We start from the raw sequence: 27,709 nt of genomic DNA, 5'->3' as shown, positions 1-27,709 counted from the left end.
AGTATTACTCTACACTCCAGACTTTCCACGCTACAGCAACTACTATCCCTTGGAAAGGTATATTGTTCCTGAAGGTATACTGCCTCTTTCTTCTGGCAAAATGTTACTTCTTACAGAACTATGAAGATCCTTGAAAACATAGTGTGATAACCCATGAACTGCAGACTGTATTTAAATTTGGAGATGTGCATTTTTATTTGTCATAATGTTGCACAAACATTTGAAATCAGGTGGTCTTCATTGATATCGTGATGAAAAGAAAAAAGTACAGGACAAAACCTACTAATTATTTTTCTTAAACACAGACAACTTGTCATTAAATTTAACCGCAAAATATTCTAATCCTGAGTGGTGAGTCTGTGTAGTTCTTAAAAAGCTTGGGGTCGTATTTACCTTGCAAACAAGAAAAACCCAACACAGGCTAGATTTGTTAACTTTTCTAGAATATGTTTAAAACCAGTAAGAGTCAAAGGTTTTCAAGAAAGTCTCAAGGTAATGCTTCATTGCTTACAGCAAAAATCATTCTAACAGTCTTAAAGTGAAAAGTATGTAGGACAAAAAGACAAGTGGGTTTTTAAGACATACATGCTGTTTAAGCCTGTGACAGGCAGCCAGAGCCTGGACAGGAAAAGTTCTCAGCAGAAACTCAATTGAAGCTCACCAATTTGTAATTAGTGACTTCACCCCTTACGTGCTTTTTTTTTTTTTTTAATCCTAACCAAGTATTTTGTTTGAGCACAAAAAGCATCCATAATTCTGTACAGTTAGTAAATAATACAGAACTAGATGCTGTCTTTCTTCTATTATTTCAAGTTAGGAGTCATAAAATAAAATAAATACTGAAAATCATTCTTTCACTATATATTCTAGTATTATATAAATTCACGAGATATTTTGAGAATGAGTATTTCCTCCTACCCTCTGCATCACAAACCTTAATTTAAATGAGCTGAAGCCCACTAACAAGGCTAGTAATTAAGGTACTTACAGTCTAACTGATTCATAAATTGTTTACCTTCCCAGACAAAAAGATTAAAATAACTATGGCACTTTTTTTAAAAAAAAGATGAGGATTGCTATCTGAAACAAATACAAAATGGAAGATACTGCCTGTTTTCTCCTACAGAGTCCAAACAGTGGGAAATATGTGGGGAAATAAAACATTGTGAGTGTGGTATGAGCAGGAACAAGCATAAGCCCAAATTATTCAGACAAGTAGGGCATAACTTTTTGGAAAGGCTGGAGCTAAAAATGAAACAGAAAGTGCAACTGATTCAGCAGTGTCAACTACTAAAACTGCAAGTCACTGTGCAATGAAAGAGCCGGTGCACAATAAACACTGGGAAGTATTCCCATGGAAAAGAGATGTACTGCAAATCACTCCTCCTCCAAAATAAATACTTTAAATAAACTATAATTACAGAGTTCCTTGGTCAAAACATGTAGGTAATGCTACCAAAAGGAATAAGACTGATAAAGTCCAACACAAAAAAAAAAAATAATGCGTGGAGAAAAAATTTTTTAAAAAGGAAGATAGAAGTGAATTTGCTGTGTGTTGCAAATGTATGCAAATGACATCACCTGACCAGACTGAGTGAGCAATACATTGTAAAGACAACATCTACACAAGTACTTGGGGCCGTTAATCTCCAGAGAGATCTTTCAAACGTGATAGGCAAATCATTTCAAATTTGTAACTGATTCAGCAACAGCACACACTTTGATTTACAAAACGTGATGAAAACGCAAGGCAGTCACAAATAAAAGCAGCCCAAGGTCACGCTTGATAGTGGGATGGCCAAACCTTACCTGGGGCAGTCAGAGGCTGCAATCACGCACAGCCCACCCAGAGGACTCCCATGAAGATCTTCTCTGGGAGAGGGGCCACAACTTAACAGCCCACAGGCACTACAGGCTACAGAAGAGCAGGGTAGGACAGTGAGGGCAGCCCAATCTTGCACCGACGCAGTGAAACTCTTGGCCTTTCTGCTGCCAGTCAGAAAAAACAAAACCACAATCTAGCAATCTCACCACATCTTTTTAGCTTCACAAGGATAAAATGAGGAAGTCTGCAGAATCTAGAAAGTTTCACAGGTGCTAACATCACCCCTAAGTTTGAGAAACGGCAAAACAAAGTTAGGAAATCTCGGAAAGTAGTCATAGCTGCTGGACTAGACAAATGGAAAAAGGTATGCTGTGACAGTCCATGAGGGTTACTGGGGCAGTGGTTGTATGAATAGATAGGGGGAGGATGAAGCAAAAAAACCCTGCGTAAGTATTACACTTCCATGTGTAAATATACTTGGACCACTGCTGTTATTTTTTCAATGAAATTTTGGCTCCTGCTCCTGGCCACCCACTTTTGAACACCCACTCAACCTCCAAAACCACAAAACCACCACCACAACCACCCCCTGCACACCTGCAACCAACCTCTACAGGTTGCTTGAAATCAAGTAAATGACCTAGTGATAAGGGGAGGGGGGAGGAAAGAAAAAGATGGAGTAGATGCTTTTGGCACTGGTGGCATAACAAGATAAGACATTATTGTCTAAGGGTAATAACCATTGAGAGGTGAGAGGAGCAAGGTATATGAATAGTTGAAAAAATATATGCAGAAACATTATTATTCATACACTATCAAACTAAAAATACTTTCCAAGTACAAAGGTCTGCCTTGGGCCCAATTCTAGTCAGTATTTTTTATTCAAGACTTGGATAATGGAAGAGAAATTATACTTATGAAATGAACAGATACATCAAACTGAAAGGACTGCCAGCTTTCAGAAGGCAAGGATCACATTTCTAAATTATTTTGCTGAATTTGGAAGATGTGAATTTTTATTTGTATGGAAGAAAAATAAAACATGCACTAAAAATGTGGAATAACAGACTATGAAGCAGAACACAGAAAAGTTTATTGGGTTATAATCAGTCACAAAGTATACCCCAGTCAACAATGTAATGTAAGAAAGGAGGGCAAAGCGCAATTCTGAGGCACTCTGGTAAAGAAACTACATGTGCAAGATGATACGTTCTACTATGTGCTTCTGAAGTATCTGCTGAAACAGTCCAGTTTGGGGTACCATACCTAAAGAGAAATACTTTGGACTGTCCACAGTTGATCAACAATGACAAGAGATTTAAAAACAAGACATATAAAGTAAGATGAAAGGAATAGGGTTAGGTAAGTACAGAGACCTGACAGCCATTCTACAGCGTATGCAAGTCAAACACGAATTGCTCACTGGAAGAATCACTACTGAATTGGCTTAACCTGTATAAATTAAAATATATTGGGGAAAGAAAGGGAAGAGGACTTTTCTAATCAAAGCAGCATGAAAGGTGAGTTAGACACAGCTTAATCTCCATTATGGATATTTTTTAAGAACAGGTTATACAACCCCTGTCAGGGAAAACAAGCACTTGCTCAATCCTTCCTCAGTACAAGGATGGACTAAGCTGATCAACATCTCCTTTAGTCCAAGCTGTAGCCCTAACAACATCCCTGAAATTAAAAAAATATTAAAAAATAAATAAATAATGCTTTTCACATGCATAGTCCTTGTTTCAATGTTATCGTAATTTGAACAAAGGCCAATATTTATTGCTTCAACGACTTGTTGTTCTACACAGCTCTTAAGCTTAAGATATTAGGTATTCCTAAATGGAGAAAAAGCGTTAGAGTAACAGGCTTACTGTAAACACATACCATCTTGCTAGTTTGAAGCTGTTGGTAGAAATCCATATAACTAAAGGCAGAGCGAATAGGGGCCTTAACTCTCCAAGAGGTTTAAACCAACTCCAGAACGCACATCACAGAATCCCCATCTGGTAACAGCATCTACTTGAGGAGCCCTATCGATTTCTCAAATTCTGCAAATTTGTAACAAAGACTGTGAGGCTACATGTCCAAATAAGCAAATGATTCAACCAGTAACTAATACTGAACAACAAGGTTGAACAGAGTTTACAAGCTTAATTTGACTATTTGATGAGGTAGATGGGAGATTCTCAGAACTAAGAAATTCCCTCTCCCCACCTCCCCCAGATCAGACTTCCAATGCTTAAAGTTAACAAGGAGAAGCAAAAACTATTCAGATTTTAGTTCCCGCAGTCTACATAGCATGGCCTGACACATTAGAAAGTAGCACCTGATGAGAGGTGATGATCTCACTCATGTCGTATTTAACTACCTAACCTGTGACTGTACAGAAGCAGAACCAGATTATTGTTGGTGGTGCACATTAAAGGATGAGGGGCAATGGAAACAAGTTGTAATGAGGGAAATTCAGATTAGATGTTAGGTTAAAAAAATAAAAGTTCACAATGCAGTAGTGAAGCACTGGAATAAGCATCTGCAAAAGGTGTGGAATCTCCATCCTTGGAGATACTCTAAACAAGCCCTGAGAAACCTTCAAGAGGATATCTGAACATCTGATGAGAAGAAGAAGAAAAAAAAAAGGACCTTAAGCACAAGATTGAATCACCTAATTTTTTTGAATAATCAAATACAACCCAGTGTATTCTATTAATTGAACTACCTGCTAGATCTTGGTAATTATTCTTATTATAGAGCTGAGTAAAGAATAGGGACATATTTTTTCTGTTAAATACTACCTTTTAAAATTTGTTTAGCTTCTAGCTTTCTGTGACCTACTATCACATTAGTCTGTATTTGAAGAAGCTGCTTAGTGACACTGCTTGCTTCTACGAGGGGGCTAGCAGACTGGTATATTGTGTAGGAGTTATAAGCACCAAAGAGATCATTAATTAGGGCACCTAAGAGTTATCTCTGTATCACTACTCATTGTAATAAAGAGCTTTTTCTCAGTGAAGAAACCAGCTCTTTACTACTCTCCACCACTTTACCAGATGTTTTTAGCAGTGAAAAAAATAAAATATTAAAAAAAGTGTTTTCAAAAATACATGTAGAGCATGCTTCTGTAAGCAGCAGTGCCAGTTTAAAGATCCTCCTCTGCCCAATGCCTGCTGGTTTCAGCTCCTGCTCAGCCCCTCTAAGTGGGCTGGCATAAATTAAAGGATATGGACAGGACCAGGCAGCCAAAACCATGGAGTGATAAGAGGGACAGATAGAAGGAAAAAAAAAAGACATTGTGCAAGCAGGTGTAGGAAGTACTTCTACTTAATGTTTAACTACAGCACTAAATGGGAGGAAAAGTATAGCTGGCTTAGGCTAGGCTGCCTAATAGACATCCGTAGCTGTATTTTTCCTTCCCCTCAAAGCAGCAGTATAGACTGAAGATTTTGAAGAAACTGCATTCAACAGACAGAATGAAACAGGCCAAGACACTTTAGCAAGGCACAGGAAAAAGAACCAGAACACTTTTTAGACATAAAAATCCATTCTTTTTGACAGGACCTTTCCCACCTTTGTGAGGGTTCAGTACAGAGAAATAGAGGATATTCCTGAAACCAACTTCCAAAAATTTTAAGTCTAAAATATTTTCCTTACTTTTGCAGAAGTCCATAGGCTGGACAATTTTAAAAAAAAAAAAAAAAAAAAAAAAAGGCAAAAGCAACAGCAATGTGTTTGGGAGATCTTCTATCTTAAAATCTATTCACATTCAATATTTCCAGGCTACAGCTTAGCTTGACACATGTAAAAATCAAAAAATCTCTCTGGTCACATGCTACTCTATAGGCAATTGCAACAAAACCAAACAAAAAAACCCACAAAAAGACCACAACAAAACAAAATAACCTCAAGCCTTTTTTGTTAAAAAGAGAAACAACAAAAAAACCCTCTGTACTTCTGTTGCATTCATAAACCCCCTTATGCTAACTCAACTTTCACACGCAAGAGAAAGTACAGAGTTTATGCTGCAGAGATTTAGCAAGGAATCATCTGACCCCACCTCTACTCTCTTCCTCAGTGAGGAAGACACTAAAGGAAGAAACTGCTAATAGTGAAAGCAAGCCCTTTAGCAGGATGACCTCAACAGAAGTTTTAATAACCAGCCTACACAGTTTTTCATTGTCAGCACACTCAGGCATTCAGGGAGGCATAACAATCTGCACGGGGCTTGGTGGGAAGAGCAGAGGTTGCCAGAGGGAAGTGTTTGGAGGGCACATTACCAGGGCTAGGCTATATGTGCATGGCTGGAACATAAGCTGCTTTTCTGCAAGCAAGCTCTTTTAATAGGAATCCAGTTTATTTATTTATTCAGAAGCAGATGGCATCCTCTCAAGACGTTATGCAGAACATGACACACAAAACAAGTATTTTCATCTGAGCATATTTTTTCTAATCAACTCCCTGCTATTCGGCATTAAATGACAAACAAAAATTTAGTCTCCAGAGTCTGGTAATACTCTAGGCTAACTGAAGCTAACTCAGGATATAGCAGTAAGTGATGAAATGTAATGACTTGTAATACACTGGAGCGCAGACTAGATGACCTCAGTGTCTTCTGATTTAAATGTTATATAAAAAAAAGCATTCCAACTGTGGGGGAAAAAAAATTATAAATTGCAGCCTCCATGCTGATGAGCACATTTTATGGACAAACCTCATGACCTAAGGTTAGTCAGAAAAGCCTAATGCATCTTTTTGTATTTATACAAACAAAAACAAGAGGAAAGAAGCCCTGTCATAAAATATGTTAGTAATACTGCCATGCAATTACTGTATTGTAGGTTTCTGTATGACATTGCTGATAGCTTTCATGTTATGTTTTTATGCAATTCTTCCTGAATCTCCATTCACTGCAAAGCCTAAGCAACCACTACAAAGACTTGTGGAATGACATCATGTTAAAGAAAACATTATCACTACATACAGACAAAACATAATTTAGAAGGAAGCCAAATACTACCAAATATTCCCCTCTGCTGACCCTCCCTACTCGACACCTCAACTCTGAGACCACTGTGTGCTACCTTTAACAGATGCTACATGGTGTCCTTCTAATAGGGAAGTCATATATATCCAAGTGTGTTGATGTACAGAGGTTCATTTACCGAACAACAGTGCAATGCAGTACACCAAAACTGAGTCATCCTCTCATTACAGCCTCATACAACACATAATTAAAATTTAAAGAACTCCAACAAACTAAAGTGATTTTAGAATTTTCTGCATGAAGAACGTGGATGGCCCTAATATTTTCCAACGATTTAACAAGTTAAGGTCCTTTTCCCTCCTGCCAGTGTTTCCAGCTTCTTTTCAATACCTCCCTGGTACCCCCATCCAAGATCATCACCTTCCACACTCTGTGTAAGGAAGTCTCTTCCCCCTCCTCTCCCTCTCCCTTACAAATAGCCCTGCCTTCCACTTCTTCCATGGACAACAGCTGCTCCTGCACACACCGTCCGGACACTGCTAAACCATTGCTCCAGAGGGAATGGCCCTGGGAGAGCTGCTGCTGCTGCCAGGCAGGGCACACGGCTGCTGCGGGAAGCATGGGGCAGTTGCTGCTGCTAGCGGCTTCCCTCCCACAAGCAGGAGCTCCAAGCCTGGATCCCTGGGAGGCAGGGGAAGGGAAGGACTTCAGGACTTGGACCACACTTCCTGCTCAAATGGTTCTCCATCTCCTTTGGGAAAGGGCAGCAGGCTCCAAGCATGGATCTTCTGGGCCCAACTCCACCCCAGGACCTGCCTATTGGAATCAACTACTATGTGCAGTTAAAGATGTTGGAAGAAAAAAGAAATTGTATCTTTTGCCAAATTAACTGCATCTCAAGGACACTTGTACCCAAAGTTCTCATGATCAAGAATGATAAGAGTATACGAAATCATAGTTGTATTAGTAAAGAAATTTTGATATCCTCTTTCTCTTCTTACATTTATGAAGGTAAATTACATAGGTAAATATAAAACAATCTTAAGTGTTTCTACCAATGACTTATTATTTCTTATATTATGACATATTATTTCTCATCAATGACTTACTCTCACTTTACTGTGTTGTGCCTGAATATGGCTAAGAGTAAAAAAAAAAAAAGAAGAAAAAAAGAAAAACTAAGGTTTTGTTTAAATGTGTAATTCTTATTTTTAGAAGAGTCTGGACCATTATTATTTGGATGACTTTGCCTAACTTGAGTGCCCTTGAGAAGATTAGCCTGCATCACTACTTTTCTCCTCTCTGCTATATCCAGAACGTTGAAGAGACTTAACAGGTACGCAAATATCATTGGAGGTTGCCGAGCAAAGTTGAAACTTCAATTTTTCATGTTTGTTTTGTTTTTCATATTGAAGTGGATGCCCAGATAATTTCCAAACATTGCCAGCCAGTCTGATTTTGTCTTCTCTCTCCCCTTTTGGGAATGTATAGCTGAGACAATGACTGAGAAACCTAAGCTCTAATAGCTCCATGTGAAGGACCTGCCAAGCTTCAATCTTCCTCTTCATCTGGCTCTTCCACAACTAACCCTATGGAAATCCAGCCAACCAGCAGCTGAACACTAGGTGAAAACCCAGCAAACTAGCTACTAAGAAAGACCTATTCAGACCTGTCTGCACCTCTACTACCTTTTTTCTATAACACCCCAAACTCTGAATGTGCCTCTCACAAGATACTAAGATTTTAAAATATCATTTACCCTCTCACCCCCTTACCTACTATATCTGAGAAATACTGAAATGAAGGCAGTCACTTTTTGGCTTTAGCCTTTTAGTTGCTCCCTGATGAGAATAAAAGCTAGTTGGGATCCCCGTGCAAACTAGGGAGCTTACAATTCACCATGGTTATGAAAATTCAGAAGTGGAAGAAGGCTTTACCTCCCCCGTTAAGAGAAGAACAGAGTACACGACCATTCTCTTCCCTTCCTCTGATGGGCTTTACCCTAACTAACTCTAGATAAAAGTTTCTTTCCATGAATGTAGACACACTGTGAACAAAATTTCAATTGTATATTTTTCTTCATAATTCTTCATCTTGTTACACCACATTTTTGAAATATATGAATTCATTTTAAACCAATCAACTAAATGCCTAAGCATTAGAAACTTTATCACTGTAATGGTACTGTACTTAATTTGTCGATTTGATCAAAACAATCATTCTGTTACTGATTTGTTATTGATTTGTTATTAGTTAGAATTAATCATATTCAATTTTAATAGGAATTTAGAATTATAAGAAATATTTTAGCAAAACCTATATATATCTATTGCATTTTACACATTTAACCAACAACCAACAGCTGCTGTGAAATCCTCTGTATAACCCTGTACCAAGGCTGGAGGAATTGGTTAAAATCATCTAGTAGGAACATTTAGAACTTAGATAACAAGCTTAAGATTTAAGATAATTTGAATATAGTGTTTATTTGTAGGAGTATATTATAACCCAGAAGAATGTATAAGATGTCAGAATTTCAAATTAATGGGAACTGAGAAGAGTCGAATGAAGCAACTTGTAGTTATCTGCCAAGAAACAGTTAGCTACCTGCCAAGGGCCAAACTGCGCAGAATCACCTAAAGAAGGTCAAGAAGCAGACAAGTGAGGAAGACTATGAAAGACCACCAGAGGACTCTAGAAGACCACCAGACCTTCAATGCGCTTGCGTAAAGGACATTTACATATGCTAATAACTTCCCAGAAATCTAATAAATATGCATAATATTTCTCAGAAATCTAATGAATATGTATGAGTAAGTTCAATATAAGGTGTATGATTTTGGTGTTCAGGTGCGTGTGGTTGGTGAGAGGACTCACCCGCGCACCCGGCTGTCAATAAAGAAGTGTCTGCTTATCTACACTAAATTGGTGTTGATAAGTTCTTTATTCCGAGTTTTTCGGCAACAATTCCACAACGTCTAACTGATGTAAACGAGACTGATTCGTGGTAAATCAAACATTGGGCAGAGCAGTTCTAGGATCTCATAGAAATTTCTGCAAAATCTGTACGTAAAAATACTGAACACCAAACCAATTTACCTACGTAACCTCACTCCCTACAAAAAGCTTTTACTCGTCTAAGTGAAGCCAAAGTACAATTAGTGCAGAATTACAAGAGTATCTGTGAAAACTCGACACGTACCAAGGAACTTACTGACCTATAAACAAGGTCTGTAAAAACACACAACAATCACACAAATACCACTCTGCAACCAGCAGAAAACCTCCTTAACTGCTGAGGATTGCCAGGGACGCTGGAGTATCTGAAGTTTTCACCCAAAGGCTCCAACAGCCTCCCCAAAGGCCTTCCCTAACCCTGACGCGGTGCTGCCAAACTCGTTCCTGTGCAGATCCCTCCTCCCTGGGCAGGGGGAGAGCAGGTACAGCACCTTAGGTGAGGGTGCTGGCATCATAGCAGGGCTCAGCCAGGGGACAGAGAAACCAATGAGCACGTACAACTTGGGGAGGGGGCGAGTGCTTAAGAGATAGAAATACATAGTCAAATTGTAAGTAAAGCCCATCAAAAATTGCCTCTGTGTAATGGATTTCTCTTTTTGGAGTTTTCAGAGGGTATGAGGCCTATCCAAAGAATATATCTGAAGTACTTACAGTAGGAAGATAGGCTAATATTTAAGTATATTTAAAAATATTTTAAAAATCAACACATAAAAGACTGAAACATTTGAAAATGTGATCATTGAGTTTAACTGAGTTGTTCAAAGATCATAGCATAGCTAATTCTTACGCTGGGTAAATATTAGAATATTAGACAAAATTACAGCAAAAGTATAGAGATGTTAATGCCAGGTCAACTACAGACCCAGTAAGTGACTTTTATACAGCTTTATCCTGAAATAAATTTTATTTAGTATTACACCCACCATTTTTAACCTGAACATATGTAAGTATATGGCCTATTTGTATTAAATTATCCTACTAGGTTTGTAATTTATAATACACAATACTGCAGTAGTAATTTCTTCATATTACACTTTAACTGAAAATAATCTAGAGAGATGTATTACTTTCACTGGGGCCTAAATTTCACCTGCTGTAATGAACAAGTTAACTTTGTTCATGAAATCGGTAAGAAAAAAGAGACATATTAAGAGTTAGCAGATGCCTTGTGTAAATAACAAAACTTTCTTAATTGGTACGTAAAAGTCACAGGAAGAGAACAACGGCTATAACTTACTAACTAAGGAGGAAAAAAACCAACAACTATAATTTACCAGATAACAGGATGGGCTCCACCAAGACTACATTTTTCTATATCAAAAGACATTCTATATCAAAAAGATACTCGTCCTTGAAAAGATAGACCGAATCTGCCTAATGACAGACCTGCACGAATGAAGAAAGAAGAAGCAGGACAAGGCAGAGACTTGCAAGAAAGAGATACATAGAATGTATATAAAGAATGTAACTATAACCTAAAGTTACGAGCTTGTGGCGGAGCACTATCTCCCCGGCCGCCCAGCACTGTTTTACTCTTTTATCGCTTACTAATAAATTCAACTTTTTTTTCACTACAAATTGGTTCCTCCAATTTGTCACGAACATCTATAACACCTGCCACAATCTAAAACAAACATGATATAAATTAATTTGGTATCAGACTTCATACCAGGAATTTGAAAATAGAAAACAAAATAATTTTTAAAAAGCTGGGAATAAATGCAACACTATTATAAGAATTCTCTGTCCTTTCAAAAAGAAAGCTCACACAATTGCAATTCTGTCTTTTATTATTTTGTTAAAAAAATGTGTATTATTGACATGCATAAAAAGTCTAATAGAGCATGGAGTAAAACTTAATAATAAAAAGGTCTTAAGAGCAAAATATCTTAACATACCATTGTAACAAGTCCATTTTCTTCCACAAAATTTCACAGCAAGCCAAAGAATAAAGATCAGTGAGGGATACTGATTGTTTTGGCTTGTATTACTTTACCAGAAGACTTAGAGCTCAAGCTTTAAATGTTAGCAAGCTACATCTGTATTTGGAAATGCAAATCAAAAGAAATCTGATTTCCAAAAATGCAGAGCATCAGCACTTCCCCATGAGGTCAATAAACACAATAGGTATCTAAACTGTCAATTGAATGAAAAAAAAAAAAAATAAAAAAATAAAAAGCATACCATTGATTTGTCATATGTGTTAAAGGCACTCATGCTTGAATAATTTTACCCATTGCTTTCAAAGCTGATTAAACATAATATGCTTGTTATTGTTTCCTTTCAATTTACAGCACCAGAAAGAGAAAGAAAACCTTTGAAATAAACATTGCTTCTGATTCTTAAGAGCAGAAACGTCAAGCAGAACTAAATCAAGTTCAGAAAACCCTCATTTCAGAGTATTTCTTCAAGAATAGGTCCTGGATCCTGACCCATAGTTTGGGCAGCTACTCCATTTACTATCATCACTATTATACTACATGATCATTTGAGAAAACTCATTCTCTCACTGTATAGTTATTACAAAATACACATTTTTTTTAATTAATGGTAGGATTTTTTATTTATTTTTACCTTTTTTTAATGGAAAACTTTCCACTTCCTACAAGGACATGAGATAAGCAATAGGTCTAAATTTCTTCTTTCTCCTTCTCACATATTTAAAAAGGATTTTTTGCTACTCCATTGTTTGTGCTCAGAAAGGTAATTTCTAAAAACACCCCCCAACCTAACTGACTATACAGGACCCAATAAAGCTAATAGAACAAAAAGCACTGTCAATGTGCAAAGCAAAGAAACAAGAAAACAAAATGTCTCACTAGCTTTCAATAATAGTAATCAAAGATGTAACTTGCGGTTTCTATAAACTTTTAAATATTTAAAACAGGTTTTCAAGCTAATTGCCTGCACATGCACAGAAAGTAAAAATAGATGATTCTCTAAACTAAAGAATGCAGAATAATCTGTCATCCTTTGTATTCAGAAATTAAAACAGAAAATCACAAAACACAGAGTAAATTGTTTGAAATACCCATTATTACCATATTACGTTTTCCTGCTTGTGCTAATATAAGAAAAAACCCTCTTTGAATTCCTCGGTGAAAGGGTGTTGCCCTGCACTGCCATAAATATATCTTCACACAATCATCAACTTTAAGAGAAGCCCTAGCAGGATATTCTTTCCGTATGCCAAAAATGATTTTGAAATTTGAAATTTTGAAATCAATAAAATGTTATACCTGGTAAAATAAGAATTAGCTTTGCATTTGCAGTTGGTTTCAACTCATTCCTGTATTTCTCAAAAAGCGCCCAGTGAATTTGAAATCTGTCCAGAAAACCAAGGGATGAGAGGAGAATACAACATAACAAATCTGTTTACACTGGAGGGGTTTTTGAACTGACTAACCCAAAACAAAAAAGGATGAATGAAAATCAGTATTCTTTATATAAAGCATCTAAATGTTGTGGGGTTTGGGGTTTTTTCCCCCCCCAAATGTCTTATATATATCTCTAAGCATTTTTTTAAAGGGTGTCATATATGGATCTAAAGAAAGGTTTCTTTAGATGTCCCCTTGTCTTACTCATGCAATTCCAGAATAGAAATTTCCAACTACATCAGTAATTATTTCATTGTGTCTATACTTTGTTTCGTCTCTAAAATCTTTTCAGTATTCCCTTCAGATACATGATTTTTTAAATTATTATTATTTTATAAACTCTTTGTTCCTGTTGTAGCAGCTTTCATCAATGGCTTGGCCTAGGTTCTCCAACTGTGTATACATTGGAAGTCCACTTGGACACCTCTCATATGGAACTACTCTGAGAATGCAGTCAGCCAGTTTCTCCACTCCCTCTCATTCTAGCCAATCTTAAAAACAATATAGCAATCCAAGTTGAAATCTGAGGGACAGCAGTGCTATTGCATGGAAGACACTATGCCAGCCAACACATATTATCTACAGATTCATTATACGCCAAGCTTGATTGAAGAGCACTCTGATATTAGGCCAAGTCTTCTTGGAGTTGCTCTTAACAGTGTTTACATATTCCTATCTGCATCCCAGGTTAAAAACTGTTTAGGAGCCAGCAAGGAAAATGGTCAGTTCAAGTTATCTTCCTGCTGTTCTTCACTTCACTTAGTCTCCCACTTTAGACATGTCCCTCTGAAGTTTCTATTTTTTTTATATCTTAAGGAATAAATAACTAAGTGTTTTTCTAAGTTTTGTACCTTTGCTGCTTGCTGCAATTTTTTTAAAAAGATTACTAATAAATATAAATAAGCACAGATCTTGTTACAGAATCTTACAGCATGCCCCTGTTAACCTTCTGACACAACTACAATGAACCATTAAGCCTACTCTGTTTTCCATCTTCCCAGCCAGTTTCTTAGCAGCCTTTTGAAGCACAACTACTTACTTTCTTTTGTTGCCTCTTTCAAGGAATATTTTCAAAGAAAATAAATGACAATCTGTACTTCTTTATCCATGTTTCACTGAGATGTTCAAAGAGCTCGTAATACAATAGTAAGATGTTCTCTTTCCACCTCTTCTTCCACCTCTCCTATGAAGACAGGCTGAAAGAGTTGGGGTTGTTCATCTGGAGAAGAGAAGGCTCCAGGGAGACCTTATGGCAGCCTTCCAGTACCTAAAGGGGGCCTACAGGAAAGCTGGAGGGAGACTTTTTACAAGGGCATATAGTGACACGACAAGGGGTAATGGTTTTAAACTGAAAGAGAGTAGATTTAGATTAGATGTAGGAAGAAATTCTTTACTGTGAGGGTGGTGAGACACTGGCACAGGTTGCCCAGAGAGGCTGTGGATGCCCCATCCCTGGAATTGTTCAAGGCCAGGTTGGAGGGGGCTTTGAGCAACCTGGTCTAGTGGAAGGTGTCCCTGCCCATGGCGGGGGGGGTGGGACTACATGATGTTTAAGGTCCCTGCCATCCCGAACTATTCTATGATTCTATGATTAAATCTTAGAACTTCCCAGTTTTCAGATGCATTCAAATAGAGAATATTCTAGTTCAAAGCACTAGTGTTTATGATTTGCCTTTGTTTCTTAAAGACATCTAAAATATAATAAACTTTAAAGCATTTTAAATTAAAAATACTTACTAAATAAAAACCCAAAGCTTTTTTACACATTCTAAGATTGCAAAATTAAGAAAACAGTTACTAGAGCAGAATTAACTGATAATTTGTGGCCTAATGCATTTTAGTGTGTGTTCTTAAATATGTTTACAATATAAATGGTATGTACAGCAGATAATTTAGATATTTGTTTGATTTGAAAAAATTCATACAGTATCACAAACGTATGGCTTCTGTATTTATTTTCTTTTAAATAAAAGAATAATACTTTGCTGTATTATTATCAATAACTCACAGCAGCAGTTTTGGATCACGAGTATGCCAGTTTGAGTACTGCAATTTCTCTGGCTGGATAGGAAGTACGTCTATCCCAGGGCAGTATAGGATCTGGCTATTTCATTAGTTCTCATTATAAAAAAAGATATTTTTGCAATCACCTGTAAAATGCAAAGCTGTTTCCAGCTGTTATCCAAGCAGTTAGCTTTAAAAAAAAAAACCACAACAACCTCCCCCCTCAGTCTTGCATCTCCTTGAATCTAACGATTTTCTCTCTTTCACAAACATTGATGGAAAAACTGAAATTGTTTGTTTACTAATTCTGTGATATTTTATCCCACTTGTAACAGTCTCCCTGTGAGGATGTTTTGTTGACTTTTTATTTTAAGTAGATAATGTGATCTAAGCAGCTCTTCCCTGAACTGTGTTAAGATAGTTTTGGTGTGTTTTTTACAGGTTTTTGTATCAACCTATTAAGATGAATCTTCTTTTCAAGAGAACACGGATTCATAATGACAGTTACCTTAGCAAACATGCATTCCATCCACTTCACAGCCTTAACAGAGATGGGAGATGTAACTTTTTTGAAAATTGAAACAGCAAGAGACAAAAAAAGTTGCTGGTTACTCTGCCAGGCACAACTGCAAAAGGCATCACATGAGTATTTCTGATTGCGCTTCACATTTCTGCGGTATTATCAAAAGCTGTTCTAAAGTTCTACAATTTTGACAATAGTGGAAGGGAAAAAAAAAAAAAAAAGTCTATCTCAACACTTTTGTTCTACCATTCAGTCTGATCTTCCCTACATTTTCTCTGTGTAGATGTAAGCAAAGTAGGTTGAAAGTGAGCCTTGTAAACAGAGCCTTTGCTTCATTGTGCTTCATCTTTCCCGAGTTTTGACACAGCAGGTATGACAAACTTGTCATCAGAAATTACTTCTGTCTCATGTTGGTACAAGTACTGTAGGGCAACATAATGGCTGATCATTATTGACCCCATCTGAGTAGTCAAGAGAGATTTACACTCCAGATTCTCAGTCCCTGTAAACTGATGCAACATCAGAAGAACTGCACACCTAAGAGCTTTGTGTTTACCAGTGGGCCTGCAGGTGTAATACCAATTTCAGTGAAAATAACAGGAGTTTTTCTATCAACTTAGGTTGAGGATTTTGTGTCCAAACTGAGTATTTCTTGAGAACTTACCCCCCACACACACACACTTTTTCTTTTTTTTTTTTTTTTTAAATACATTTTATCCACCATTTCCATTAAAGCTTTTTCAGGGACAGAATTAAAACAAGGAAAAAGCATGTCTCTGTCTCCCTCCCCAGGGACACATCCTCTCCCTCACTGTCACTTCCAGAAGGCTGATAAAAATAAGTCTGTCCTTAAAGGAGCAGTCAGTTAGTCCATATTATAACCTGGGGTTGCAAAGTGGGGAGAAGGAATGGGACCACTCTTTTCAAAGTAGCTACCTTTTACACCAGCTTAGCTGTATCAAAAGTCCACACCAACATAGCATCCAACTGAGGCGTCTCCATTCTAAGTAGTGGAGGATGGCAGAAGGCAGAAAAAGGAAGAAACCAGTCACTTATGCCTTATGTTTTCAGGAAAACCACCTTAAAACTCAAGCAAACCCTGCACTTAAATCCTGATTTATTATTATGGTAATCTATTGACATAAAGCAATATGGCCCTGAAGATGAGAGATTTTCACAAGCAGTTCTCAATCCTGGAGCACCACATAAAGTAACAATTATCTGTACCAGAAACAGCACAAGCAATGGGGCAGAGAGGAGACAAAAAAACAGAACAGTATGGGATAACAGATCAACTTTCCACATAATATAGACCATCCAGTCTCCCATATTACCTAACACTTTTGCATTTATATTACACCAGAAAATACAGATAAACAAGAAATTGGCAACAATTCAGAATATTATTTTAGTTAAGGGTAAAGTAGTTGAAGAACTTGAAAATGCCTTAGTAATACAGATGGAAAATTTAATGATAGGTTAAAATGTTGCAATACCGTGCATAAGGAAGTAATAATGTGAACTCTTAAGGAATAAGATCTAAATGAAATGCAACTTCTGAAGAAAAAAAAAACAAACCAAAGGTGTCTTTAAGGTTGATTAAATGAAAACTGGTTTACTCTTTACTCTTAGTGATTTGCTAAATGCATACACAATAGAAGATACAAAATTACACGCTGCTGCATTTGACAAAGAAGTTTAACCAGTAATTTCAGAAGTTAGGCAGGCTTTACAAAGCACTTCAACCCATTTCATAGGCTTTTGTTTGCACTAATAAAATACTTGGTTGCTTTCCAGATCACTCAGCAGAGATCAAGCCACCATCCAAATGCTATGTACAAACACACTGAAAAAGGAAGTTCCTGTCTTAGGGCTTTTTTTGGAATCACATCTTACTACTTAACCAAAGCAAAAACAAACAAAAGGAGGGCTTCAAAGCTGCTTCTGTCCTTCCAGGATGCTAAAAAGAAATCTGAAAAACTGTAACACATCACCCCAACTTTCCTTTCCTTGTACTGTCCACTCTAATTCTCACAGCAATGAACTTCTGCAACTCTTAATTTTGCTTTTTGAGGGTTACATGCATAGCTGGTGGTCCACCTGGACAATTAATGTGGTTCACACCCAACATACCTTTGTCAACTGCTATGCTTCCCATGGGACTCTTGAGGGTGTGCTGGTGACAGTGAACTGTTCCTCATGTAAAGACCAACACCCAGGCACATACAAGGAGAAGGAAGAAAGTAACTGGGAGAATTTGGGAGGGAACTGGGTGGGCTCCCTTCACCTTAAGGAACACGGAGCAGCTAAAATCCTTTCAGTTCGGCTTGGTATTGTATTGAGAATGTACATTTCTCCCTGGTTCCAGTTGCCTCCATGAGCACTTCTACGCTTGCTTGGTTCCTATTGAGACTAGAGCTATCAGACACTTAACCAAACAACAGACACTATTTTCCTGGGGTGTTAGAGTGGATTTTTGGTTTTCCAAATCTGTGGTTTTTAATCCCATAAGCTGCTTTGAGTAAGGTAACAAAGAGAACTTAAATTCAGACATTTTTTTCCTGATGCCTGGCTTTTCCTTTGGTGCTAATACCATTGTTCTGAGATAAAAAGAGCACCATTATCCAGCTGAAAAAATCAGACACCCTTGTTCCTTGTAGGGTGATATACTGCAATCGTCTTTGCGTTGTCAGACAGCCTGCTGCTCCTGGAAGTTATTAATCTGAACTAACATGTGCAAGGAGGGAGATGCTAATGCCACTGTGCACACTGGTGATGCTTGTCTTCTAACAAGTGATGTAATTCACTGCATTTCTTGTATTTCTTCTCCTCCCGTATGCCAGCCACCAGCCTGCCTTATGCTAATTATAGCAACGTATGCAGCTAGATGTTCTTTTCTTGCTCATTTTATACTTGGAGCTTTGCATGCCTTTCTGCCCCAAATCTCCCTTCTTGTGGTATTTATTCTCTATTACATCCACATGTTGGACACTGTAGCTGACTAAAAACTGTAGCAACTATATGGTGACCCAGGAAATAAAACCCAACTAGAATTTGTCAAGCAGTGGTATTCACCTGGTTTATGGTCAAGTTTTACAGAAGGTGAATATCAATTCAGTGTTTTAGTCCTTTCTAAAATTGCAAGAAAACTCTCTAGCCTTGTGTGACCAACAGATTAGATTCCCGTTACAGTTTCACTTGTTGTGTACTCTGTTAGAACTTCTCTGGATATTATGTGTACTATGCCTAAAACATTTGCAATACAATTTCAAAGCTTTTTTTTTTATTCAATTTCGATGAAGGAAAATTTCAAAAACTTTAAAGGCGTCAGAACCTATTATTAGACATGAGGCCACTTCTTGTCTTGCCTAGTTTTGAGTAATATGCGTTGCTTGTAGGGGCTTAACATCTTTTCCACAACATTTCAGTTATTTGGTGGTGTTTCTCTGTTTCATTCATCCATTTCAGGATTGCTTCTATTAACTTTTAGTAACAGCTGATGATCACCACATATTTAAAAAAACCAGAACCACAGCAACGTTCATTCAGTGACCCATTCCCACTTCTTCCATATGTCACGCTTCTTAGACTTGTATGTAGTATATTACTCCATCGACTCCATTTTCAAGGCCAAGACTTTAAAATATGAACATTCAATAAAATGGTTTTCTATATTAAAAGATATACTTTGGATAGCAGCTAGATTTTAGTATGCTGAAAGCACCAAATCCCAAAGCAAACATTACTGTTATTTTATACCCCTGGTACCCCTGCATATTTGTATAAATATTTGCTGGTTGCCTTTTCTGAGACTGTAGGAACTCTGGAACAAGAACTGTATCACGGCAGTTTGTCTCATCAAAAGCAGGACTAGGTGCTACAATAATACTAATATTTCCTAGTAATTGCAGTCATGGAATTTTCCTATGTGTACAAGTGGGTTTTTTTCCTGGCGTGTACTTTTATTATAAATGAAATTAAAAAAAAATAATATAAAGGCTGGGGAAAACAAAGAACAGAGTAAATGCTGAAGAGTTTCACCATCCTGAACTAGGACTAAAAACCAACACAGGTCACACAATTCAAAAGCAGTCATAGCAATAATCTCAAAACTAGGAAGTCTGTTTTCATATTAAAATTTTAAATTATTTTTCCAATATTACTTAAAAAATCAAAACCAGCTTTTATTAAAAAAAGTTGTCTAAAATTTTTTAAAGTGTAATATGTATTTTTCTAGAACCTTTCAAAATTATGCTTTCCAATTAGTGATTTCTGTTTTGACTAACTGGGTTTTCCAACAAAAATGTTTTGATTAAAAAATCCTAAACCATCTTAAGTAAAAAGTTATTTTTCAAAACATGCTTTTGTCTTCCTGACAGCACCCTCCATGTGGAAGTAGGAACTCTTAAAATTAACAGAAGGTGCATGTGGAGGAGGTGGGAAGTTTGGAAAGAGTGCTCCAAATGCCGGATCTATCATTTGTATTATTATTATGTCAGATCTGGTGCATATGAAGATGAGGTTACGAATTTGGTGGTGTTTCTGTGCAATGAATACCTCCCATGATGTACGGTTCCCAAGGTGGTGTTGAAAATGTGATGAGGTGTCCATTTAAGACAGAAGGAATGTCCTGAGTAAGGAGTGAAACGGGATCCTGAACCACAACAGCCCCATGCAGGGGAGGGAGAGAAGCATCAATTCACCACATTTTTAAAGAATAGCACTGTGAAGTTAAAAATAAAAAACAGCAAGGAGAAGAGCACAGCTTTAATGAAGAGACAGAGTATGTCAGCTCAGGAATCTCGAAGGCCAGGCTAGCTCTAGGAAACAGGGCTGCCTCTCTTGGCTTCTCTCTAAATAAAGGTCCACTCTGGGCATGCAGAATGGCCGAGTTGGAGCCTGGGCTTCCGTGAGAAAGATACCTGTCCAAGAAATCCTAAAAAGCTAGGAAAAGAGACTGATGTCAGATATAAATGCAAAGTGTTTTTCTTTTGCAACTTTGTTTCCATGTTTTATAATCAGAGAATTACTGCATGATTGGGATGTTACCCCCAAAAGTGTTGCAGCTGAGCATAACTGCCTGCAAAGCGATAATAAATTTGGATATTTAGCATGCATTTCCCAGCAGACTGCACAGCTCAGCTTGAGGATTGGCAGAGGTGTATCAGGACAGAGAGGGAAATCCTCAGTTAACGTACGTGTACTAATATCCCTCCAGCAGCAGACAGAAGGTGGAAACATACTGTGTATTTTTGGGCAACTGCGTATTGTAACTATCTCCTTGGCTCTCCTTTTTTTGATCTACACCTTAAGATCTCATGAAAACATAAGTGTGAGAAAAATCTCGTATGCCCATCATCCCTAGGGTCAGTTGATAGCTTTCAGTGTTAGTTGCCCAGACAAATGCCTAAGAGCAGCTGAAGGAGGTGGTGGCAGCTGAGGAAATTGTAACATCTCAGTGAAATAGATAAATGCACCTCAGCTAATGTTTTATGCGTCACTACCATTCCTGCACAGGTCTTTCTACTTCCACTTGATGCCCTGTAACTAGGCCCTTGCTGTACCACTAATACTAGAGTGAAATGTTGGTGGGAATGATTTAATCATTTGTAGTTACTGATAGATCCAAGAAGGTCCTTTGTGTCCAAGTTTTTTTTTCTGAATGCCATGAGGCAAAAAAACATGACGTTGAAGGCAGCACTTATCAATCACTTCACTAGGAACAACACCATACTCCAAAACACATATTAATTATCACAAAACCATCACACGCGCAAACACACTCCTCTACCTCGCAAACACACTCCTCTACCTCATGTACTCAGAAAACTCACGTACTGGCATCTCTTGCATTTTCCCCTCCAGCTTTGTTTACATCCTCTGAGATTTACATTCCTTCTTTAGCCCATGCAAAGGAAGAGATATTCCTGGCATCTGTGTGTGCATTACCATGGTTACCTAGTTCATCTGCAGCAAAATGGGTTGGTCCATGACCTGACACCACAGCTCCAGGAGCATCCTCCTCCCTTGTCCACTGCTTTTCAACCTCTCCCACTGCAGCTGTTTTTTCAGAAAATCTGAATGCAAGCAACAGTGGGGCACCCAACGCAAACTCTCCCAAAGTCTCCCAACGCATTTTTTTGCCTCTATAGTTTGTCCCCAAGTGTGTTTTTTGGCAGGTCCAATCCTTGGTTTTCAAGCAATTTTTCCAGCAAGCTGTCATCAATAGCATACCTGCGGATTTTACCCACTGCATTTTATTTGAGGATGCAGCATTATTACACTTGAAAATTTAGCCTCAAAAGCATGCTTCTGAGAATACCTGTGCCTACACAACAGCCTGGGTCTGTCAGGGAAGAACAAAGGTTTGGGGCACAAGAATGAGGACCAGGAAGTCTTAAACAAGGGTCTTAGCTGGGTGGGGTAACAAACAGCTTCCTCTCACAAAAACAGTTTGGGTTTCTTGGGTATCACAAATTTTACAGTACAAGTTGAATAAACTGTCATCTACTGAGATGTTAGCAAGCCAGGCATCAAACCTAAAGAAGCTCCCAATATCAAATGAGGTATAAACAACAAAATATTGATAAAATATAATGAAAACAGAATTCAATCCAGGCAGAAGGCATATGTATCTCCACAACTGGCTTAAATTTTCACTGAAACAAAACTTTTCAACTTTGTTTTTTTTTAAGCAATGTCATTCTCACGTATTTTTTTTCCAGGCAGTATTTATAACAAAATAGATACGTAAACTGTTATCAAGAATCCCTGCTCACATCATTCATCTATTCCCATAATTTATGCTTCTAATATTCATACCAAATTTGACCTATTTAAATAAACTTAAAGCAATGATGTAATCTCTGGAAATGGTACACTGAATATGTGTACCACACAATGTCAAGGCAAACACAGATGTATCTTATGGTGATTCTGAAAACACAAATACCAATGAATCGCTGCGAGGAAAGCAAAAGCTGGCAAAACTCGAAATGGCTTTGTAGTCATACAGTTATGTAAAATAAAGTCGTGAAGTTCTCCAGACTTGGTTTAACATGGCTGAAACAGAGTGGATAGCTTGTTTGCATCTGAACGGTAAAAAAGATCAGTCAAATGAAAAACCTACACAAAAAATGACCGACTCGTACACATACCTTTTCCATTTATTGTTAATGCTGATGCAATTGTGGCTGTTACTGGCACTGGCAATTGTGGCACTAATGGATGTATCCTTGGTCGGCTCCCCATCCTAGCACGCTCTGCACCAGGTCCTAATAAAGCTCCCACTGGTTTTTCTGCTGCTACTTCTGGTGCTACAGAGTCTTCTTGATCTTGCTCTATATGGTCCATTTTATCCGGGCTTTCATTCTGGAAGCCATCAACTGTTGTCCGGCTCTTAATTGGGCTTTTGGGCACTAGGATTTTAATACCTGATTTTGCAAGGTCCATATTTTTCCTTCCAGAAAGGGATGGTGAATTGTTTTTCCGGAACTTCTGGGTGGCAGAAAGGAGTTGATTATTTTTTGACTCATGGTCTTTACCCATAACTAAAGATTTAGTAGATGTCTTTGAAAAAGAACTATTGGTAGATCTAGAAATTTGTTTTCTGGCATTATTTGGAGAGGTCCTGTTTGTCCTGGTTAATGTGCTTTCTTTCTGCTTTTCATTGTGGCGTCTGTTAAATTCATGTATATATTCCTCACAATTAACAAGGTGCTGTTCTGGCTCCCAAGTATCATCTTCACTGTCGTATCCTTTCCATCGCACCAAATACTCTGTTTTTCCCTTCTTGTTTTTCCTCTTGTCAACAATTCTCTCTACCTGTTAAAAAGGAAAATTAAACATTAGACATGGGCAGATATATAACTCATGCGAGCAACTTGCATGCAAAAAATTTGTTAAGTGTAGATAGATTTAAAAATACTCTTGGAGATGTATAATTCTGTATTGTAGCTCTTTAAGCTTAGTCTTTCACTGCTGACTGGAAATTCTTCTCTTTAAACTTCAGATTGTTACTTCCATCTCATAAAAGGTGTTCTAAAATACCAAAACTGTTCTTCAGTAAGTATTTTGCATGCATAAGAACCTGAATATGACACATTACAGTTGACAATCAACACTGGCCCCAGCAAAGTTTTGACACCAACTTCAACATGGATAGGATTTCCCTCTTTGAATATAGAGACCATGTTTAAATATGCTGTATAAACACAGTGTGTTTACCTTACAAAACTTATCAGTTTGATATTGTTTGACTAATTTGCTTGCTTAGCATAAGGCATATGAAAGAATCTCTTACTTACAGTGAGCTATCCTTTAGCTACCAGGGATAATATCGTGCAGCTCAGAAATTGGGGCAAATACAGAAGATTTTTTTTTAGAGGCTGTTGTTCTTATGAAAACAGAGTACTTGTTTTGGACAGTCTTTGATACACATACTTTAACAAATTACCATGCCTCGCTTATCTGCAAAGAGGTGATATTTATGTCACAAGTATTAAGCATGCATATGCTACAACTGCATGTAGAACCCACAGGCTAGAGGAATTCAGGCACTGGGGTAAAGCAGACAGGGCAGACAGCAGCAGCTGCAGGGACAGAGGCTTATGCCTTGTACCAAAACTCATGCCAGTCATGCTAGTCCTGCAGAAAGGGAAATCTTTTACAGAAAAAGAAGAAATGTTTGTGGAAGGCTAGTCTTAGGATTTCCCCTTTTTATTTAATTTTTCCTACCCAGGCTGATCCTTCTGGTAAATCCTAGAGCCCATTTCACTTCAGTTATGGGACCAATGCAGCTTTCTTCCCCATTTCTATCTTCCTTTTGGTTATTAAAAAAAAAAAAGAAAAAAAAAAAAAAAGGCAGGGGTGGGGAATGGGACTATCACTTATTAATTAATTTAACTCCTAGCCACCTCATTAACAAAGACCAAGCATATAAGCTGAGATCGCACGCACCTAGGAGAACCTCTGAAGACCAGTAACATTTACTGGAGTAGCATTAACCAAATGGAACATCTACAGAACAGTTTGGAAGAATGGAAGGAAAATAGAGGTATGTATGGTATACATATATGATATATGATTCATTACTGAATCATATGACTGTTGACAACAGATTCCCTTAAGAGTGCAACTCAGTTTTATATGTGGCATGTTTTCATAATGTACTGCCTGGTTTTCAACAGTGAGGTTAAATGATTACTATATTATAATAATCTCAGCAGCAATGTAACTACACATCCTACAACTTCATGTGATACCCTGCAGGTGTTGTACTATGCTGTCCTGTCTCTAGGAATTTGCACAGCTCTGTTTGCATAGGTCTTAAAAAAAACCAAAACAACAACACACAAGTAAAAACCAAACACAAACTAGCTCCACCTTTACTTTGTTACTCAGTTGTACCATGCAACACAGTTTCTAGAGAGTAATGCAGTATAAGTTATCCAAATATTATTGTAAATGTTAAAATACATTAAAACTATTTTTATTCTAGTTATTTCACTTTTTAGTAAAGTTACTGGACATGCAGCTAGAAAAATGAAACTACTGTTTTTCCATGAAACTGTATTTAGGAACATCTTAACAAAAATGCTACCCCAAATAAGAAGGTCATTCTAGAGAAATGTGCCTTCATATTTTTTTTAGTAGAGTAGTAAAAAGACTGTCAAGTATTAAGCCAGAAATGTTAAATTAAAAAATAAAAACAAACTCATGAATCAAACTTGATATATTGTCAAAAAAGCAGTTACTGCTATAGTCTTGCTTATCCTCTTTCCCTCTCTTGACCTTCTAAAACAGATTTTAAAAACATGATTCTTAGAGAAAGATCTCTACTACTAGCAAGGTTTTTTTTATTTTCTAGCAGGAAATCTTTGTAACAAACATCATCGATTACTGGGCACAAAGTTCCGCTAATGTCTTTCAATACTGAAAGGCCACCCATTAAGCACATGCCCTTTTCAAGTAGGAAGCCATCCCTCTCATCCAAAAAAACAGACACCTTGCAGAGATAACAGATGAACTCTAGAACAGGAGACACAAAAATCCATTCCCAACCCAATGATTTATAGAGCAAACAGAAATGCATAAAGAAAACCGTTATATTTAGCTGTATTGTCCAAGTCTGCAACAAAGCCTACTTTGACATTGCTCTTTTTGATTAAAAGGAGACTTTTTTCCTAGCCCTTTAATTCTTCTTGAAGACATCTTATTTCTGTTTTATTTACAACACAAAAATTATAGCAATTAACCTGTGATACACAATTTATCATGTGGCTTCAGAGCTTAGTGAGGGACTTTTTGGATTGCCTCAGCTTGATTAGTCTAACTCCCCTAGGACCACTTGAAAAACTGCTCAGGAATATTCTGCTTCAATACTTTTGCTGGTGATAACAGCTACATGTGTGTTTCTCATCCAGATTTGGGAAGAGGAAACTGGAATGCTTCCACAAAGTACAGAAGGCTTGGGTATAGAACAGGAATATTAATCTTGAACTAGTGGCAGATTTAAATTCAATTTCATGGCAAAACCAGAGACCACAAACTTGTACTTCTCTTTTCCTACTGAAGAAGAAAGTTTGCCCAAGTCATCCTTTTCTACTTTGATGTACAGTGGTGACATGACACAAAATATAATGCAAGATATCTTGTTATGTTAGAAGATACTAATGACTTATATCCAAATATTAAAATGCAAAAAGAACACAACTAGGTGGGAAAAAAAGTCTACGTTCCTACTTCTTGACACATCAGTTACGGTGCGGTTTGATGATACATTTAACCTGTTGGAACAGCTAGGTAACATCCACATGGGCAGTACTGCTTCTCCCCCCCACTATTGTTACCTTAAAGTTAAGCTGGTGCTTTTCTGATCTTATGCTGAGTTAGTTCAGAGAGTGCCCTTAAGCACCAGGGTAAGAGCTAGACCACATCTTTAGCCATGATCACACCAGAAATGCTGGCAACAACTAGTTCATGCCAACTACCATTTCTACAGTGTCCAATGCCTTCTGCCACAGGGTAATATTTATTTTTAGTAAGTAAAAGGTTCTGTACTGCCAGGATTTGCTGCTAACGGTTAGTTTTCAGGTGTTGTGGAAGAATCAAAACAAAAAGGAAAATTATATAAAAAGGAAAGCTAAAACAGGTGTGAGGAAAAGTTATCAGGCAAACTATCTTGGTGGCAAAAGATAACATCTCCCAGTTTATTTTAGCATTCTAAGTTATCACTTTCCCCACATGGGGTACTGATCAATGACACTCAAAAACTCAGCCTGCAGAAAAACTAACATAAAAACAACACACTGCTCAGAGGTATAATCCAACAGTGGAGTGCCCAAATTACAATCTCACGCATCATAATTGTATCTGAGATTTCCCATCTGTAAAACAGTAAATTTCCCTTCTTTCCATGAATTTGCTGAGAATCAGTTCATGTTTGCTTCCTCTCCCTGAAGATGCAGATGCTTAGATTGTAATTGCTTTTATTAACAAAATATACCATATTTATACTTTTTAAAAAAACGGACAAGAACAAGGTAAGGTTGCAGGCCAAAGTGCTGTTTGGCTACAGCTGCGCCAGGTAAAAACAGTAATACTGCAACTGCCCCCCCCCCATCCTGTGCTCAGAGACAACAGCTCCTCCCCATCTGTCAGCACAAGTTCTTGTGTAATTATTCCCTAATGCAATTCTGTCAAAGTGACCTGGTTTAGATATTAAGAATACCTGAGCATCCCTGAAATATCTGGTTTGGAGAGCAGCCACATATATGCGGTATTTCCTGACATACCTAAGAAGACTACAATTTCCAGGAGAGGACAACAAACACCTATGGGCAGGACAGGTACCGTAACCTCTTTGTTCTGCTACGGTCAGAAAAAGGACACGCAGTCTTAGTCCACGATGAAAGATCTTTAGTTCAGGTCAATCAAAGTAAGGATGAAATTCAAGAGGATGTTCTCAGTCTAAAGCATTG

The 27,709-nt window shown here is 37.6% G+C and overlaps 1 protein-coding gene across 3 annotated transcripts in view; it reads right to left on the bottom strand.

The window, feature by feature from the left end:
- CDYL (chromodomain Y like) overlaps positions 1-27,709 on the bottom strand; it is a 479,328-nt gene that overhangs the window by 34,300 nt on the left and 417,319 nt on the right. For all 3 annotated transcript variants that reach the window (XM_049824105.1, XM_049824106.1, XM_049824104.1), the window contains one exon: positions 22,886-23,552. In XM_049824105.1, the coding sequence (XP_049680062.1) occupies positions 22,886-23,552 (667 nt within the window). The remainder of the gene's footprint in view (positions 1-22,885; positions 23,553-27,709) is intronic.

The sequence above is a fragment of the Accipiter gentilis genome, chromosome 20 (genome assembly GCF_929443795.1).
Source record: "Accipiter gentilis chromosome 20, bAccGen1.1, whole genome shotgun sequence".
Taxonomy (NCBI): Eukaryota; Metazoa; Chordata; class Aves; order Accipitriformes; family Accipitridae; genus Astur; species Astur gentilis.
This window is presented reverse-complemented; position numbering and strand designations above follow the sequence as displayed.